This window comes from Mixophyes fleayi, chromosome 4, assembly GCF_038048845.1.
Source record: "Mixophyes fleayi isolate aMixFle1 chromosome 4, aMixFle1.hap1, whole genome shotgun sequence".
Lineage (NCBI taxonomy): Eukaryota > Metazoa > Chordata > Amphibia > Anura > Limnodynastidae > Mixophyes > Mixophyes fleayi.
The window spans coordinates 318200835-318222114 of NC_134405.1; the positions used below are offsets into that span (position 1 = coordinate 318200835).

The 21280-nt window shown below is 39.9% G+C and overlaps 1 protein-coding gene across 3 annotated transcripts in view; it reads left to right on the forward strand.

Annotated features, from left to right (window-relative positions):
• The window catches only part of CYFIP2 (cytoplasmic FMR1 interacting protein 2), a 67810-nt gene extending 58224 nt beyond the window's left edge, over positions 1-9586 (forward strand). For 2 of the 3 annotated variants that reach the window (XM_075210146.1, XM_075210147.1), the window contains exons 29-32: positions 823-917; positions 5015-5283; positions 7463-7610; positions 8249-9586. In XM_075210146.1, the coding sequence (XP_075066247.1) occupies positions 823-917; positions 5015-5283; positions 7463-7610; positions 8249-8416 (680 nt within the window). In that variant the 3' untranslated portion in view covers positions 8417-9586. The remainder of the gene's footprint in view (positions 1-822; positions 918-5014; positions 5284-7462; positions 7611-8248) is intronic. The other variant, XM_075210149.1, reaches the window with a different exon arrangement.
• The last annotated feature ends 11694 nt before the right edge of the window (positions 9587-21280 follow it).

Here is a 21280-nt window from a genome sequence, read left to right on the forward strand (position 1 = left end):
GGCAGACAAGCCGAGAATACATTGGTATAAATGATGGGTGCGAGAACCGTCATGTTATGAAGGGGAGAGCTGGTTTGGGGAGAAAACACAAGTAAGTGGCCAATTCTAGCAGAGCGCACCAACGAAAAATGGGTGTTGCAAATGCCTGGATTGTCTAATGTGGAGCATGGCTCCATCTCTGACGTACACCTCTCATAACCTCCTCTTACTCCCTCCTCCATGATTTCTCCAGTGCTATGGAACTCATTGCCTCACCCAACCAGACTAACCCAACCTACAATGTTTCAAGCACTCCCTCAAAACCCATCTCTTCACTCTTGCCTGTCCCACCTAGACGACTCCTGATTACTCCCTCTTGTCTACCTGCCATCTCCACCTGCCCCCTCCCTCTAGATTGCAAGCTCCTATGAGCAGGGCTCTCACTACCGTACATCTCATGTCTGCACCCTCTTACTCTACCCTGCTTCTACCGGTTATGTTTTATGCTGCAGTTATAGTAAGTGAGTGTTATTCTGCTTCATACAAAATCTGTGTTTTTTTTGTGCTACTTGTCGCTGTATCTGTGCAAGCTATACTTTTATTTGTACCACACGTCTGGTTGTTATGCTTTAACTTGTATTCATGTATTTGTATGTGGAATTGTGGCCCAATACAGATAAACGATGATGATGATACCGCCAACTCATTATATGGAAAAATGTTATTGCAAAAAACTATAATAAGACTAATCCTTCTGTATTGGTTACAACATTAGATTTTGTATCTGGTCAGCTAACGTAATGCCACAAAGTTCTGTTTACACTTGGTGTTTTTGCCACTTAGAGGGGGAACGTCTGGAGGTGAGGATGAAACGACTTGAGGCTAAATATGCCCCTCTGCATCTGGTCCCATTGATTGAGAGGCTGGGCACACCGCAGGTATGAATGGCTAACAAGTGACCTGAGGGCAAATGTATCAAACTTTCTAAAAGAAAAAGTGGAGGTGTTGCCCGTAGCAACCAATCAGATTCTAGCTATCATTTTCTAGAATGCACTAGGTAAATGATAGCTAGAATCTAATTGGTTGATATGGGCAACACCTCCACTTTTCCTTTTAGAAGGTTTTAGAACCATCTGTGTGGAGTTTGTAATTTTCTGCTAGTTTGTGAGGGTTTATAACACACGCCCCTGTTTTCTTGTATACTACTGGTAGATTAATATGGGTACGTTTATGTATAATTATGTGCATGTGATAGGGAAATTATAAAAATAAATTGTAACCTCCACTATGGCAGGGATTGATTAAACATTTAGTGATTGTACAGTGCTGCGTAATGTTAGGGCTATATTAATAAAGCATGATAATAAGAAAGCGTATGACACAATATAAAATATTTTATCTGTAGTAGATTACAGACAGATTATATCAAGGTTTTGTGTATTGTTCATAGCTTGAGTATAAAGTCTGTGATGTGGATAGTAATCTATTAGAGACTACTGTTATTAGGATTACCAGGATGATATATGTAATCTTTTGTGTATAACTATTGGGATTACTATAAAATAAATAATCTGTTGGCTATAAATGTTGGGATTGCTATAAAATAAATATTCTGTAGGGTATATATGTTGGGATTACTATAAAATAAATAATCTGTTGGCTATAAATGTTGAGATTATTATAAAATAATCTGTTTGGTAAAAGTATTTGAATTACTATAAAATATATAATATGTTGGGTATAGATGTTGGGATTACTATAAAATAATCTGTTGGGTATAGATGTTGAGATTATTATAAAATAATCTGTTGGGTATAAACATTTGAATTACTATAAAATAAATAATCTGTTATGTTAGGATTTGTTGGGATTACTATAAAATAAATAATCTGATGGGTATAAATGTTGAGATTATTATAAAATAATCTGTTGGGTATAAACATTTGAATTACTATAAAATAAATAATCTGTTGGACATAAATGTTGGGATTACTATTAAATAAATAATCTGTTGGGTATAATTGTTGAGATTACTATAAAATAAGTAATCTGTTGGGTATAGATGTTGGGATTACTATAAAAAGAGTAATCTGTTGGGTATAAATGTTGGGATTACTATAAAATCTGTTGGGTATAAATGTTTGGGTAACTATAAAATAATACCACGTTCACACTGCCGTTCCGGCAATATCCCGGGTTTTAGAACCCAGGATATTACCATGTCACAGAACACCCGAGCTCATCAGACCCCGTTCACACTGCACCTTGGACCCGGGAAAATCCCGGGATGACCACATACTGAACCCAGGTCTGCCCTGGCAATAAGTGTAAGTCATCACAAGAGGACCTTTGATTGGCTGACAAAGATAAGGTCAGCTCCTTTCTATGAGAGCCGGGTTGAGAAACCTGTGTCGCACTGTTCACACTGTCGATTACCCAGGATAGACCGTGAATAACCCTGCAAAAGTCCTGGGTCTAACTCCCGGGTTATTAGATGCAGGGAACCACGTTCACACATAGCCACTACCCGGGTCGTCGGGACTCGCCCCAGCAATATCATGGATTTTTAGGTCAGTGTGAAAGTGGTATAAGTAATCTGTTGGGTATAAATGTTGGGATTACTTTAATATAAATAATCTGTGGGGTATAAATGTTTGGATAACTGTGATATATGTAATATGTTGGGTATAAACGTTGGGATTACTATAAAATAAATAGTCTGTTGGGTATAAATGTTGGGATTACTATAATATAAATAATCTGTGGGGTATAAATGTTGGGATTACTTGCAAAATAAGTAATCTGCTGGGGTTAAATGTTGAGATAACTATGATATATGTAATATGTTGAGTAGAAATGTTGGGTTTACTATAAAATTAATATATTGGGTATAAATTTTGGAATTACTATAAAATGAATATGTTGGCTATAGATGTTAGGATTACTATAACATAGTCTGTTGGGTATAAATGTTGGGATTACTATAAAATAAATAATATGTTGGTTATAGATGTTGTGATTATTATAAAATAGTCTGTTGGGTAAAACCTTGGGATTACTATAAAATAAATAATATGTTGGGTATAAACGTTGGGATTACTATAAAATAGTCTGTTGGGTATAAACGTTGGGATTACTATAAAATAAATAATCTGTTGGGTATAAACGTTGGGATTATTATAAAATAAATAATATGTTGGGTATAGATGTTGGGATTACTATAAAACAGTCTGTTGGGTATAAACATTGGGATTACTATAAAATAAATAATATGTTGGGTATAAATGTTGTGATTACTATAAAATAGTCTGTTGGGTATAAACGTTGGGATTACTATAAAATAAATAATATGTTGGGTACAAACGTTGGGATTACTATAAAATAAATAATATGTTGGGTACAAACGTTGGGATTACTATAAAATAGTCTGTTGGGATTACTATAAAATAAATAATATGTTGGGTATAAACGTTGGGATTACTATAAAATAAATAATATGTTGGGTATAGATGTTGGGATTACTATAAAATAGTCTGTTGGGTATAAATGTTGGGATTACTATAAAATAAATAATATGTTGGGTACAAACGTTGGGATTACTATAAAATAAATAATATGTTGGGTATAAACGTTGGGATTACTATAAAATAAATAATATGTTGGGTATAGATGTTGGGATTACTATAAAATAGTCTGTTGGGTATAAATGTTGGGATTACTATAAAATAAATAATATGTTGGGTACAAACGTTGGGATTACTATAAAATAAATAATATGTTGGGTACAAACGTTGGGATTACTATAAAATAGTCTGTTGGGATTACTATAAAATAAATAATATGTTGGGTATAAACGTTGGGATTACTATAAAATAAATAATATGTTGGGTATAGATGTTGGGATTACTATAAAATAGTCTGTTGGGTATAAACGTTGGGATTACTATAAAATAAATAATATGTTGGGTACAAACGTTGGGATTACTATAAAATAAATAATATGTTGGGTACAAACGTTGGGATTACTTTAAAATAGTCTGTTGGGATTACTATAAAATAAATAATATGTTGGGTATAAACGTTGGGATTACTATAAAATAAATAATATGTTGGGTATAGATGTTGGGATTACTATAAAATAGTCTGTTGGGTATAAATGTTGGGATTACTATAAAATAAATAATATGTTGGGTATAAACGTTGGGATTACTATAAAATAAATAATATGTTGGGTATAGATGTTGAGATTAATATAAAATAGTCTGTTGGGTATAAACGTTGGGATTACTATAAAATAAATAATATGTTGGGTATAGATGTTGGGATTACTTTAAAATAGTCTGTTGGGTATAAACGTTGGAATTACTATAAAATAGTCTGTTGGGTATAAACCTTGGGATTACTATAAAATAAATAATATGTTGGGTATAGATGTTGGGATTACTATAAAATAGTCTGTTGGGTATAAACCTTGGGATTATTATAAAATAAACAATATGTTAGGTATAGATGTTGACATTACTATAAAAGAAGGAATCTGTTGGAGATTGATGTTTGGAATAAAATAAAACAGTGATATGTGGGGTATTTACTATATGGGCGAGTACACAAGGGCAGGTTCCTATCCCCTATTTAGGACTGCACTGTGAAGAGACGAGCAGGTGAAGCTGCCACACTAGGGCTAATATGTCCCTATGTGATAAGCACCGTGGTCTCCATGTAACTCAGGCCTGACAAGGCACAAGAAGAACATTTCCTTTGTTCGCTTCCTTATTAGTCCTGCACTATATGAAGACCTTTTATATGGATTTTGATCCCTAGTGAACCAGTTATTAAAACTGCCCATGTGCACATAAACTAGCAGTGATCTGGTATAAAGTAATGTATAGATTAATAGCCGTTTATTTGGATTCATTGTTTGGTTGACTAACACAGAAGTCCTTTACCAAGGGTGTGTTGTATTCTTCTGTAAATATACCCCATGGTGCTCTATATGAATACTTGAGCAGCTAATTATGTTTGTATTGCATTTTAGAGATATGCTCACTCACATGTTTTCGTACAGCAAATTGCCATTGCCCGGGAGGGAGACCTCCTGACCAAAGAGCGGCTGTGCTGTGGTCTCTCCATGTTTGAGGTCATCCTGACCCGAATCCGCAGCTATCTGCAAGACCCCATCTGGCGCGGCCCACCCCCCACTAACGGGGTAATGCATGTGGATGAGTGTGTGGAGTTCCACCGGCTCTGGAGTGCCATGCAGTTTGTGTACTGTATTCCGGTGGGGACCAACGAATTTACAGCAGAGTGAGTATCTGCGCATCTGATCGTACGGCGAACTATAGCTCACCAGTAGGTGGCGACCTTCCGATGTCAAGCAAATTAAAGAGACCATGTTCTCTTAGCAAACATCATTTTGTGATGTACCATAATTAAAGATAACAAGCCTTACACACCTGTACAGTCATGGCCAAAAGTTTTGAGAATGACACAAGTATTGGTTTTCACAATGTTTGCTGCTTCAGTGTTTTTAGACCTTTTTATCAGATGTTGCTATGTTAAACTGAAGTAAAATTACAAGCATTTCATAAGTGTCAAAGTCTTTTATTGACAATTGCATTAAGTTTATGCATAGAGTCAATATTTGCAGTGTTGACCCTTCTTTTTGAAGACCTCTGTAATTCGCCCTGGCATGTTGTAAATCAACTTCTGGGCCACATACTGACTGATGGCCGCCCATTCTTGAATAATCAATTCTTGGGGTTTCTCAGAATTTGTGAGTTTTTGTTTGTCCACCCGCCTCTTGAGGATTGACCACAAGTTCTCAATGGGATTAAGGTCTGGGGAGTTTCCTGGCCATTGACCCAACATTTTGATGTTTTGATCACACTTAGTTATCACTTATGCCTTATGGCAAAGTGCTCCATCATGCTGGAAAAGGCATTGTTCATCACCAAACTGTTCTTGGATGGTTGGGAGAAGTTGCTCTTGGAGGATGTTTTGGTACCATTCTTTATACATGGCTGTGTTCTTAGGCAAAATTGTGAGTGAGGCCACTCCCTTGGCTGAGAAGCAACCCCACACATGTATGGTCTCAGGATGCTATACTGTTGGCATGACACAGGACTGATGGTAGCACTCACCTTTCCTTCTCCGGTCAAGTGTGTTTCCAGATGCCCCAAACTATCTGAAAGGGGATTCATCAGAGAAAGTGACTTTACCCCAGTCCTCAGCAGACCAATCCCTGTACCTTTTACAGAATATTAGTCTGTCCCTGATGTTTTTCCTTGAGAGAAGCAGCTTTTTTGCTGGCCTTCTTGACACCAGGCCATCCTACAAAAGTATTTGGCTCACTGTGCGTGCAGATGCACTCATACCTGCCTGATGCCATTCCTGAGCAAGCTCTGCACTGGTGGTGCCCCGATCCCACAGCTGACGGTCCTGGCGCTTGCTGGACGTTCTTGGGCGCCCTGAAGCCTTCTTCACAACTATTGAACCTCTCTCCTTGAAGTTCTTGATGATCTAATAAATGGCTGATTTAGGTTCAATCTTACTAGCAGCAATATCCTTGCCTGTGAAGCCCGTTTTGTGCAAAGCAGTGATGACTGACGTGTTTACTTGCAGCTAACCATGTAACCAGAGGAAGAGCAATGATTTCAAGCACCACCCTCCTTTTAAAGCTTCCAGTCTGTTATTCTAACTCAATCAGCATGACAGAGTGTTCTCCATCCTTGTCCTGGTCAACACTCTCACCTGTGTTAACAAGAAAATCACTGACCTGATGTCAGCTGGTCCTTTTGTGGCAGGGCTGAAATGCAGTGGAAATTTTGTTTTTGAGATGAACTTCATTGTCATGGCAAAGAGGGACTTTGAAATTAATTGCAATTCATCTGATTACTCTTCATGACATTCTGGAGTATATGCAAATTGCCTTCATGAAAACTGAGGCAGCAGACTTTGTGAAAAATCATATTTGTGTCATTCTCAAAACTTTTGGCCATGACTGTATTTTCCTTAAAAAGAATAATGTTTAAATTGTGTTTACTTCTATATTATAACATCAACAGACGCAAAGGCAACCATTTCCATAGTATTTCAAATCAGCAATTATATAAAGCTGAGTTTTATTAGCTCCAATGAAATTTAGTTTGCACACCTCGCATCCTGTGCACGAAAAGCATAACATATAAAGAAAAATGACTTGGAACGTTGTGTACAGAACAATTCTTTATTTTAAAGTGATTACCTTATCCTGTACGTTACCAAGACAAAAGCTTTTAGTTGGCTATGATAGCAAAACAGTGGAAATGTATCTGCAGTTCCATCTTTTGTACTTGTATATAATATTTCTGTGCCTTCAGTCTTCCTATTATAGCCATGTTGTTCTGATACCTTTGTCATTTCCTGTCCTCTTCATTTTCCCTTTTTGTGTCTTATGATGAATGATTACATCCCGCTCTTCTCGCCCACCTGCTTGATTCTGCAGACAGTGCTTTGGAGACGGGTTGAATTGGGCAGGTTGCGCCATCATCGTGCTACTGGGCCAGCAGCGCCGCTTTGATCTCTTTGATTTCTGCTACCACCTCCTGAAAGTCCAGCGCCAGGACGGGAAGGATGAAATTATAAAAAACGTGGTGAGTGTGGCCTCCTCTGACCAATCAAAGCAGAGAGAGTTGTCCTTACTCTCCGTATATACAACACGGCACTCCCCACGTGTGGGTGCGTTATGGTAGCTCCCAGCTTTGATTGATATGAGTCACTGTGAAGCAAATAAAATAGGTTTTTAAAAATAAGAGGCCTGATTTATTAAGGATCTTAATTTAAGAAACTTATTATTTAAGTCTCCTGGACAAAACCATGTTACAATGCAAGGGGTACAAATTAGTATTCTGTTTTGCACATAAGTGACAATATTGACTCTTTTTTCATGTAGCACACAAATACTTGATAGCTTATTTGTACATGGAAATTTAAAGTTGATATTTGTGTGCTACATGAAAAAACAGTCAGTATTTAACTTATGTGCAAAACAGAATACTAATTTGCACCCCTTGCATTGTAACATGGTTTTGTCCAGGAGACTTAAATAAGAAGTTTCTTAAGTTAAGATCCTTAATGAATCAGGCCCAAGAGTTTAAATTTTATTGCACTTAATGGGGATAGCGAGGTTCATTGTTGCAAAGAACCTTAAAGTTCTTGAGTTAGTGCTGATAGACGTACTATAGAGTCCTTCGTCTACTCAAACCACCTATTCTGTCTCTGCTTCTCCCAGCCTCTGAAGAAGATGGCAGATCGAATTCGAAAGTATCAGATTCTAAACAACGAGATATTTGCTGTCCTCAACAAATACATGAAGTCCGTAGAGAGCGACAGTTCTACGGTGGAACACGTACGATGCTTCCAGCCCCCTATTCACCAGTCACTGGCCACCACCTGCTGAGGGAACTGACACAACAGGAAGAACTTCCGGACAATTCAGACAAATTCCATAATGTCGTGGTGCATGATCGTCCTGTTTTCAACGTACACCTACATGACACTATGGGAGCAGCAGGACGGTACAGGATGTAGCCATGTGTCGATTGACCGCCGCTCCTATCAGGATGTGTCCGTGGTGGGTCATTGCCAATATTGATGTCACCACCAGTGTTTGCTAAAGTCTGGTGAAGACAGTGCTGTATCAGTGGTTTTATACTGGTTTGGACCTTTAAGTATTTTTTTGATCTAATAAAACGGACATTAGCCCAGGGCTAGTGTGTAACCACAAATTTCTTCTATCGACCTATTTATTGTGACTCTGTACAGTGTTGTGGTAAGCTCAACTGCTTGAAGAATGTTTCGCCAACTTAGCTACTTATTCATGTTATCGATCAGTTCAATTTATTAGTGCGGACAGTAAGCCGACCAAATATGTCCCCTTGACTGCTGACCATTCACACTGTGGGGCAAATGTATCATACTCCGGTTTCTTCAACTCGCGGGAGTTCAGCGAGATGACAGCTAAAATTTAAAGCGCCGCTGCCTTGTAAAGGGAAACTTGCCTTTACATGGCAGTACCGCTTTAAATTTTAGCTGTCATCTCGCCAAACTCCCGTGAGTTGAAGAAACCGGAGTATGATACATTTACCCCTGTATCTCTAAATTGTTTTGTTCTTCTTAAGTTTTAAACTCACCTCATTTGAACAGATTTGTATTTATGTACCGTGGCAACATATTAAACTGTTTTATAGGTTGTTGTTTTTTTCTCATTTGTATTAGCAAAAGCCACCTTGTTACAGAAAAGAAACATTATGTTAAATTATTTTGCTTTTTTTTTTTTTGCCTGTGAATAAAAAATAAATAAAATTCTGGTAAATAGATCCATCACTGATTTTATCTACGCCCTGAGAGCGCAAGTTGTATTATTGATTGACTGTCGTTTGGATGTGTTTTACCGAAGTCAACCACAAATGATTGCGCTCAGCAGATCTGTCTGTCTGTCCTTGTGTACTCTTGAAACAGGCCCTGCACTTGTGTAACGTAGCTCACTCTGAAAGTGTTCTATTGTAGGAATGCATAGTCAGATTATATGTATAAAAGAAAAGTCACAGAAAGTGGCCACATATATGTCGATTGGTTTCCAGAAAGTTTATTCTCAACAATGGTTAAAAACACTTGTGGGACACAGCACCAATTCCGGACCGAACAGACACACAAGGTATCAAGGTAAAATCAGCAAGAGCACCCTACGCGTTTCTTGATAGCAGTTCATCATTAAGCATGCTTTTATAGTGTCCATAATTACAAAATTAAGAATAGTCCTGTGAGTGGAAGAGACCAGTATATCGGTTCCTGGTGATGACCAAATCCGCCATGAGTATAGAAATCTCATCCAAAATGGCCGAAAATCTTATGATAACTGTTTATAATGATATTGTGTGTTTAATAATACATACGCATATGATCCAAGGTAACAACTAATACGTCCGCACAGTAGGATTCCTATTGTCAGGATCATATGCATTTGTGATTTTAATTGTGAAATGTCCTAGGATCGGATTATTTATTATTAACGCTGCTGTGTCTTTTGACAAATATTTGACATTGGGATTTTATTGCCAAGTGGTTGTTTGGTTTTTTTTATTTATTATTTAATAAAAGTGTAATTTTTAGAAAAGTGACCAATTCCTTTTTAAACATAAACTCCACCTTGATGAATGTTTTTTTATATTGCACCATTTTTTTTTATTTATCTTACAGCGCCGTTGTTGTTTATCACAAGTTGACTCCCAGTAGTTAGCTAATACTCCTTTTACAAGTGACCACGCTTTCATTTACCTTCTTCATTCAGTTACATGTTTGTTAGCTGCAAAGTGTTGGGAGGATGACAATCATTGTTCATATAAGCTTCTTGACGTGTGTCGGTGAGTGGCTGAACCACTATGCAACCTAACAATTTGCTAGGAACCAGTGACATCACCGACTGACTAATATCCTCCATGGATGAAATAAAATCATGAAGTACTGGTTCCTAGTAAATTAACAGACTACATTGGTATTATTTATATATAGTTATATTATTCTGTTTAATACACCACTGGTGTATTTCCTCTGCAAAGCTCCTCAGCTAGCCTCGTGTCACTCATACCAAAATATCAGACAGTTCTTTGTAATAGACAGTTGCCAATTATGTGGAATCTAGATGGTAAGATGACCCACACAACACTATAGTCTCTAGACCAAAACAAGGGAAAGAAAGGACTGTGGATTTAGAACACGGCGTCACAAGGGGATCATAGATGACATATGTATGGCTCTAGAACAGACTTGTTCCATCTTTGCATATAAAGTTCTATTCTAATCTTACAAAGGTCTATTTCCCCACCCCAGCTAAGTTTTCATCTTATTTGGGAGATGTTTCTTTTACAGGTACCAGATACAGATGAAAACATCCTGTTGCTATTCAGATTCGCCCAGATCGCTGTCCAGATCTGAATGAATGAGAGCGTGGAACCTCAGGACGTGGCTTTTCAAGTGTTAAGGAGGCAAAGCTAGAAGCATTGTTTAATGTCCCATGTAAGACAGTACTGGTGTATGGTGAGATGTCCCATGTAAGACAGTACTGGTTTATGGTGAGAGGTCCTATGTAAGACAGTACTGGTGTATGGTGAGATGTCTCATGTAAGACAGTACTGGTGTATGGTGAGATGACCTATGTAAGACAGTACTGGTGTATGGTGAGATGTCCATGTAAGACAGTACTGGTGTATGGTGAGAGGTCCTATGTAAGACAGTACTGGTGTATGGTGAGATGTCTCATGTAAGACAGTACTGGTGTATGGTGAGATGTCCTATGTAAGACAGTACTGGTGTATGGTGAGATGTCCTATGTAAGACAGTACTGGTGTATGGTGAGATGTCCATGTAAGACAGTACTGGTTTATGGTGAGATGTCCCATGTAAGACAGTACTGGTGTATGGTGAGATGTCCTATGTAAGACAGTACTGGTGTATGGTGAGATGTCCATGTAAGACAGTACTGGTGTATGGTGAGATGTCCCATGTAAGACAGTACTGGTGTATGGTGAGATGTCCATGTAAGACAGTACTGGTGTATGGTGAGATGTCCCATGTAAGGCAGTACTGGTGTATGGTGAGATGTCCATGTAAGACAGTACTGGTGTATGGTGAGATGTCCCATGTAAGACAGTACTGGTGTATGGTGAGATGTCCATGTAAGACAGTACTGGTGTATGGTGAGATGTTCATGTAAGAGTACCGGTGTATGGTGAGATGTCCATGTAAGACAGTACTGGTCTATGGTGAGATGTCCCGTGTAAGACAGTACTGATGTATGGTGAGATGTCCCATGTAAGACAGTACTGGTGTATGGTGAGATGTCCTGTGTAAGACAGTACTGGTGTATGGTGAGATGTTCTATGTATGACAGTACTGGTGTATGGTGAGATGTCCCATGTAAGACATTACTGGTGTATGGTGAAATGTTCTATGTATGACAGTACTGGTGTATGGTGAGATGTCCCATGTAAGACAGTACTGATGTATGGTGAGATGTCCTATGTAAGACAGTACTGGTGTATGGTAAGATGTCCATGTAAGACAGTACTGGTGTATGGTGAGATGTCTATGTAGGACAGTACTGGTGTATGGTGAGATGTCCCATGTAAGATAGTACTGGTGTATGGTGAGATGTCCATGTAAGACAGTACTGGTCTACGGTGAGATGTCCCATGTAAGACAGTACTGGTGTATGGTGAGATGTCCCATGTAAGACAGTACTGGTGTATGGTGAGATGTTCTGTGTAAGACAGTACTGGTGTATGGTGAGATGTCCCATGTAAGACAGTACTGGTGTATAGTGAGATGTCCCATGTAAGACAGTACTGGTGTATGGTGAGATGTCCCATGTAAGACAGTACTAGTGTATGGTGAGATGTCCTATGTAAGACAGTACTGGTGTATGGTGAGATGTCCCATGTAAGACAGTACTGGTGTATGGTGAGATGTCCTATGTAAGACAGTACTGGTGTATGTTGAGATGTCCCATGTAAGACAGTACTGGTCTATGGTGAGATGTCCCATGTAAGGCAGTACTGGTGTATGGTGAGATGTCCCATGTAAGACAGTACTGGTGTATGGTGAGATGTCCATGTAAGACAGTACTGGTGTATGGTGAGATGTCCATGTAAGACAGTGCTGGTGTATGGTGAGATGTCCATGTAAGACAGTACTGGTGTATGGTGAGATGTCCCATGTAAGACAGTACTGTTGTATGGTGAGATGTCCCATGTAAGACAGTACTGGTGTATGGTGAGATGTCCATGTAAGACAGTACTGGTGTATGGTGAGATGTCCATGTAAGACAGTACTGGTCTATGGTGAGATGTCCCGTGTAAGACAGTACTGATGTATGGTGAGATGTCCCATGTAAGACAGTACTGGTGTATGGTGAGATGTCCCGTGTAAGACAGTACTGGTGTATGGTGAGATGTACTATGTATGACAGTACTGGTGTATGGTGAGATGTCCCATGTAAGACAGTACTGGTGTATGGTGAGATGTTCTATGTATGACAGTACTGGTGTATGGTGAGATGTCCCATGTAAGACAGTACTGATGTATGGTGAGATGTCCTATGTAAGACAGTACTGGTGTATGGTAAGATTTCCATGTAAGGCAGTACTGGTGTATGGTGAGATGTCCCATGTAAGACAGTACTGGCGTTTGGTGAGATGTCCATGTAAGACAGTACTGGTGTATGGTGAGATGTCCCATGTAAGACAGTACTGGTGTATGGTGAGATGTCCCATGTAAGACAGTACTGGTGTATGGTGAGATGTCCTATGTAAGACAGTACTGGTGGATGGTGAGATGTCCCATGTAAGACAGTACTGGTGGATGGTGAGATGTCCCATGTAAGACAGTACTGGTGTATGGTGAGATGTTCTATGTAAGACAGTACTGGTGTATGGTGAGATGTCCATGTAAGACAGTACTGGTGTATGTTGAGATGTCCCATGTAAGACACTACTGGTGTATGTTGAGAAGTCCCATGTAAGACAGTACTGGTGTAGGGTGAGATGTCCCATGTAAGACAGTACTGGTGTATGGTGAGATGTCCATGTAAGACAGTACTGGTGTATGGTAAGATGTCCATGTAAGACAGTACTGGTGTATGGTGAGATGTCCATGTAAGACAGTACTGATGTATGGTAAGATGGCCATGTAAGACAGTACTGGTGTATGGTGAGATGTTCCATGTAAGACAGTACTGGTGTATGGTGAAATGTCTTATGTAAGACAGTACTGGTCTATGGTGAGATGTCCCATGTAAGACAGTACTGGTGTATGGTGAGATGTCCTATGTAAGACAGTACTGGTGTATGGTGAGATGTCCATGTAAGACAGTACTGGTTTATGGTGAGATGTCCCATGTAAGACAGTACTGGTGTATGGTGAGATGTCCTATGTAAGACAGTACTGGTGTATGGTGAGATGTCCATGTAAGACAGTACTGGTGTATGGTGAGATGTCCCATGTAAGACAGTACTGGTGTATGGTGAGATGTCCATGTAAGACAGTACTGGTGTATGGTGAGATGTCCCATGTAAGGCAGTACTGGTGTATGGTGAGATGTCCATGTAAGACAGTACTGGTGTATGGTGAGATGTCCCATGTAAGACAGTACTGGTGTATGGTGAGATGTCCATGTAAGACAGTACTGGTGTATGGTGAGATGTTCATGTAAGAGTACCGGTGTATGGTGAGATGTCCATGTAAGACAGTACTGGTCTATGGTGAGATGTCCCGTGTAAGACAGTACTGATGTATGGTGAGATGTCCCATGTAAGACAGTACTGGTGTATGGTGAGATGTCCTGTGTAAGACAGTACTGGTGTATGGTGAGATGTTCTATGTATGACAGTACTGGTGTATGGTGAGATGTCCCATGTAAGACATTACTGGTGTATGGTGAAATGTTCTATGTATGACAGTACTGGTGTATGGTGAGATGTCCCATGTAAGACAGTACTGATGTATGGTGAGATGTCCTATGTAATACAGTACTGGTGTATGGTAAGATGTCCATGTAAGACAGTACTGGTGTATGGTGAGATGTCTATGTAGGACAGTACTGGTGTATGGTGAGATGTCCCATGTAAGATAGTACTGGTGTATGGTGAGATGTCCATGTAAGACAGTACTGGTCTACGGTGAGATGTCCCATGTAAGACAGTACTGGTGTATGGTGAGATGTCCCATGTAAGACAGTACTGGTGTATGGTGAGATGTTCTGTGTAAGACAGTACTGGTGTATGGTGAGATGTCCCATGTAAGACAGTACTGGTGTATAGTGAGATGTCCCATGTAAGACAGTATTGGTGTATGGTGAGATGTCCCATGTAAGACAGTACTAGTGTATGGTGAGATGTCCTATGTAAGACAGTACTGGTGTATGGTGAGATGTCCCATGTAAGACAGTACTGGTGTATGGTGAGATGTCCTATGTAAGACAGTACTGGTGTATGTTGAGATGTCCCATGTAAGACAGTACTGGTCTATGGTGAGATGTCCTATGTAAGACAGTACTGGTGTATGGTGAGATGTCCATGTAAGACAGTACTGGTGTATGGTGAGATGTCCATGTAAGACAGTGCTGGTGTATGGTGAGATGTCCATGTAAGACAGTACTGGTGTATGGTGAGATGTCCCATGTAAGACAGTACTGGTGTATGGTGAGATGTCCCATGTAAGACAGTACTGGTGTATGGTGAGATGTCCATGTAAGACAGTACTGGTGTATGGTGAGATGTCCATGTAAGACAGTACTGGTCTATGGTGAGATGTCCCGTGTAAGACAGTACTGATGTATGGTGAGATGTCCCATGTAAGACAGTACTGGTGTATGGTGAGATGTCCCGTGTAAGACAGTACTGGTGTATGGTGAGATGTACTATGTATGACAGTACTGGTGTATGGTGAGATGTCCCATGTAAGACAGTACTGGTGTATGGTGAGATGTTCTATGTATGACAGTACTGGTGTATGGTGAGATGTCCCATGTAAGACAGTACTGATGTATGGTGAGATGTCCTATGTAAGACAGTACTGGTGTATGGTAAGATTTCCATGTAAGGCAGTACTGGTGTATGGTGAGATGTCCCATGTAAGACAGTACTGGTGTTTGGTGAGATGTCCATGTAAGACAGTACTGGTGTATGGTGAGATGTCCCATGTAAGACAGTACTGGTGTATGGTGAGATGTCCCATGTAAGACAGTACTGGTGTATGGTGAGATGTCCTATGTAAGACAGTACTGGTGGATGGTGAGATGTCCCATGTAAGACAGTACTGGTGGATGGTGAGATGTCCCATGTAAGACAGTACTGGTGTATGGTGAGATGTTCTATGTAAGACAGTACTGGTGTATGGTGAGATGTCCATGTAAGACAGTACTGGTGTATGTTGAGATGTCCCATGTAAGACACTACTGGTGTATGTTGAGAAGTCCCATGTAAGACAGTACTGGTGTAGGGTGAGATGTCCCATGTAAGACAGTACTGGTGTATGGTGAGATGTCCATGTAAGACAGTACTGGTGTATGGTAAGATGTCCATGTAAGACAGTACTGGTGTATGGTGAGATGTCCATGTAAGACAGTACTGATGTATGGTAAGATGGCCATGTAAGACAGTACTGGTGTATGGTGAGATGTTCCATGTAAGACAGTACTGGTGTATGGTGAAATGTCTTATGTAAGACAGTACTGGTCTATGGTGAGATGTCCCATGTAAGACAGTACTGGTGTATGGTGAGATGTCCCATGTAAGACAGTACTGGTGTATGGTGAGATGTTTCATGTAAGACAGTACTGGTGTATGGTGAGATGTCCCATGTAAGACAGTACTGGTGTATGGTGAGATGTTTCATGTAAGACAGTATGGTGACGTTCTAGTATGTTTGGTTTGTATGTTAAAATGTGCATTGTGCCTCTTTCAGGTAATTTGTTTTATAAACTGTGGAAGGATTCACCCCCATACTTGTGAAGTGTTTTTTTGATGTTTTTTTTACCATTTTCCATAAAAATATATATTTTCCAGTTTTGTCCACCCATACAATGTGGGCATATTTATAAAAACTGATGCATAAGAAAAATGGCGTTTTTAAAGCCAGAGTGGCGATAGGTCCACCCATTGCCGCTTTAAAACTGTCGTTTTCACTATGGCCATTACAAGTGACGTAATTTCTTACTGCAGATATTTGCAAAAGTCGCATTTTAGATGTGCCGCTCAGTAAAACTGGGGGAATAGTCGTTGTCAGTTACATGGTAAGTGTAGATTTTGTGCTGTCTGCTAGATGATAAGTCTACATGTTGTGCTTGTCGCTGTTATAGTCATCAGTATTTTAACGTAGCTGTAAAGTCTGACGGGATTGTGACAGCCTATTAAATGACTACCACACTGGATAAATAGGCACCTTAAACACAATCAGGCCTGAGTCATTAAGGAGAGCAAATCATAAAAACGTAGTAAGTTTGTGCCTGGGCAAAACCATGTTACATTGGAGGGGGAGGTAAATTTAAAATGTGGGGGCACATTTATAGTTGGGGTAGGGCATGTCCTAGATCAACATTACATTTCAATATAAAAATAAAGCTATCAAGTATTTGTGTGCTACATGAAAAAACAGCCAGTATTTTCCTTGCATGCAAAACAATAAACTTATTTGCAGCCCTTGCATTGTGACATGGTTTGTCCAGGAACAAACTTACACCTTTTTTTTTTGCTTTGCTTTCCTTAATGACTCAGTAATTTACCCAATTGTGTGTAAATTACTTAGCAGGTAGTGAGGAGAAGCAATATAGTTAACAATACCTTTGCCTACTTTGTTTGATGTCCTTGTGAAAAGATTCCTACTGCTAGTTTGCTGTTGTGTGAGTATATACAATTAGTGGCTTTCCACAGAAAACAGTAAGAAAGAACAATACTAAACATATCTTAAAAACATGAGTAAGTATAAAACAAAGTCGGGAAGCTGATGCTGATGTTTAACACCTTCTCAATGCAAATTACTTTAACAGTGATTACACAGAAAATAAACAATGAGCAAAGATTGAAGCAATGGGTTCACTCTGAAAACTGCGTAGGAATATTGCTAAAATGTACCTTTACATGTTGCAGAAGTAGTAGGTGTTTGAAATTAGCTGTCAGCAGTGTTTGAAGTGGAAATTTATAAGTGGTGGTATGAAAAATGTAATGGGAATGGAAATGAATGAAAGTTATTATTTATTATTATTATTATTAATTTTTATTTATATGGCGCCACAAAGTATCCGTAGCGCCGTACAAGGACAAACAATGGCACAGTACAAGGTGAAACAGCACAGTACAAGTAACAGTAAGCACTATAACTCTGGGGGCTCAGACACAGCATGAAAGAGAGGGAGGGAGGGGAAAAGTGAGTATAGGCAGGTAACTATGGCCCAAGAGGGTGGGCACGGATGACAGGTTGAGAGTCACTGAGGGGAGCGGAGAGAAGCGAGAGGAGACAGAGGGCAGAGGGACTGAGAGGAGGTGAGCTGAGTAGCTGGAGAGCGCAGTTAAAAGTGATGGAAACAGAAGGTAGAAGAGCCCTGCTCAAAGGAGCGTACAATCTAAAGGGAGGGGAAGACAGACAGACACATGGATGAGATGGAGAGACAGGAGAAACGGAGACTGAGTCGAGGAAGGGGGAGAAGGGAAGAAGGGATGAGAAAGAGAGGTAGCCGACCGGTGGGAGTTTAGGCATGAGACTGGAAGGCTTTAAGGAAAAGGTGGGTTTTTAATGTACGTTTGAAAGAGGACAGATTAGGGGAAGTTCTGATGGGGGAGCTTGTTCCAATGGAGGGGAGCGGCGCGGGAGAAGTCTTGGATACGTGCGTGAGAGGAGGTAATCAGAGGGGAAGAGAGGCGACGATCGCAGTGAGCGGGAGGGAGTGTGAATAGAGATAAGGTTAGAGATGTAGGGAGCAGTGGAGTTGGCGAGGGCCTTGTAAGTCAGAGTGAGGAGCTTGAAAAGGATTCTGTAGGGGAAGGGGAGCCAGTGAAGGGCTTGGTAGAGTGGGGATACAGAGGTGGAACGGCGAGAGAGGAAAATAAGCCTAGCAGCGGCGTTAAGTACAGATCTAAGGGGAGCGAGATGAGAGAGGGGGAGGCCGATAAGGAGAAGGTTGCAATTGTTTTTTGATGCGTTAAACAGGCAAATATGCTGTTTTATCTCGCACCTCTTTGGGGTGTGTTAAAAATTAAAAACCTCTGAAAAGTATTTGAAATCATGTAATAATGTGGGAAAAAAAAGTTAAACTTATATTTATCACTAATGCCTAACTTGTGTAAGTTGATTTGTGTAAGTTGACCTCCCCCGGGATGTCCCTGAAGCCAATGAGGAAAAGTTGGCAAGTATTCATAGGTTACAACAAAGAAATGGAAACCACCCGCCTGGAATCCCAGAACACAGAAACGTAACTGACAACAAAGTTTGTTATACAAGTCAGAAGCTCCGAGGATTTGGTTACACTACTAGTAGTATAAAATGATTCTGTCCCATGTTCGCTCATAGGTGTAAGTGCCGACTGATAGTGATGACTGTCACAGCACATTCTTTGTATTACAACCTACATGTATGCCTGCCACTAGTTAGCAAAGCAAAAAAGAAGATTGACTATGCATTGTATGTACAGTACGTATTAACAAACGTCTTGATTTATGTATTTAATGGGGAAAAAATGGAAAGCATTTTTTTTCTTAAAACACATTTTTATTAATGATTATGGTATTATGAGCTGGTAATTTCTTTTATAAATATTTTTTTTTTCTTCTGATTGAACTTTCCATTGCACATATGTAAGTGCGTATCCTACAGTCTGTTCTGTCTGTTACATACGAAAAGTACTGCTTAAGCTGGGTACACACTACACTGTTTTCGTCCAATAATCGGCTCAAACAGCCGACATACAACCGCTCGTTCAAAAGTCTGGTCAGTGTGTGCAGTGACACGATGGTCGAAAGTCTGCCCAAATATACGATTATCGCCTCATTTGGTTGGTCGTACCGTTTAATATTTTCGTTCCAATCTCGTTCCCGCTGTGTAGTGTGTATAAACTTCCGACCGATCCCCAACAGTGAGTACGAAATTACAGTCATTGCTCACGACAACATGGCTGTATAAAGTCGCTAAAGGGATGTCTGCTCTTCCCTTTATCGTCCTAAACAAGACTAGTGTGTATGCAGCCCATGGACCGAGCGATCGGAACATCGATCGCATGTAAAATCGCTCGGTATAAAAAGTTGGTCGAAATTTCTGTAGTGTGTACCCAGCTTTAGGCAGCGCACTTATAGTCAGGTTCAAACGGAAAAGAATCTTGAGACCCACCTGGATTTGAATACAAGTACACGTACGTTCAAGTTCCGTGATCGTTTTAAAAACACAACTTGCGTGCTGGCTGCGTTAGAAGGTTAATCAGTCCCCAGACCTCTCCCCTTCGTTAAGCAAAAATATATATTGCTATAGCTGAGATGCTGTCTTAATTATAGCTTGTTAAAAGGCATACTGGTAGGTTAGTTGGCTTCTCCCATATAAAGAACTCTAGCAAATATTCTCTGTAAAGAGCTGTGGAATATGTAGTTCCTATATAAATAACTGATAATATAATAATAATAATAATTAATTAGATTTAAGTATTCTGCATTTTGCCATCATAACAGAGCTCTATTGAAGGCTAGAAATAATAATCAGCCAATTTGAGAGCTCCCCTGTCCCTTTGCCTTATGCAATATATGATAAGAGATGTGTATTTTAGTGATCTCATGTGTGTGTACTTATTCCATGGTTTCTGTAGGGAGGTCTGTTACCTGGTGGTGAATATTTGCATTGGATCTCACGTGGAGGACAACCATAGTTCCCAGTCATGTGATATAACCTGAAATACCGGCTGAGCTGGCCGGACGGAGGAGTGGGATACAAGACAAAGGATTGCATGGTGGTGCCCGGTCTGTCAGCTACACAACTCCCGCAAGTTTTACTAATGTAAATAATTCTCAGATTAGAAACTCAGTAAAAGGGGACATGTCGGATACTTCCTCATGGACCTTTTTGAGAGGTATTTAGATACGTCCTATAATAACGTATCAGTCTGGATGTACCCAAAAAGGACCCTGAGCTGGGCATGACAGTCTTATAAATAATAATTTACTGTACATCTTTTTTTTATTATTTACAAAACTACAAACATCAGCTACCTCCAGCAGGGCTTTCCCATATTGGAGCCTATTTATCTATTATCGTCACTTTACCTGTACTGCTGGCCCTATCTCAGGATGGAGATCACTGAGAAAAATATTAAATAAGTTATTTTACTCAGTTCAGGTTACCAACTGAATGTGCTTGTTCCCACTTAAACTGGGGGACAAAGAGTCTGGCGTTCCCATGATTAAGTGGGAGCCAGGCTACACAAACAAACTGTGGGCTCCCCATACCATACTGGGAACCAGCGCTAGTCTGGTCAGAGCGGGATGGAAACTCTATGGTCGGGAGCTACAAAAAACACAGCTCTTTGTACTGAAAAGTACCTGGGCTCTTCCCGGTCTACCTGGGATGTGGGTCCCCTGTGGCTCCAGTTTAACACACATATACAAATAAAATATTTATTTGCTTGACACTAAATGATTGTGCCCTGGAATGAAGTAAAATCTCATTAACTGCTTAGCCAATCATAAGCATGTTCTCACACTGGACACTTGTTATTGGCTAAGAAATGTCCTGGCTA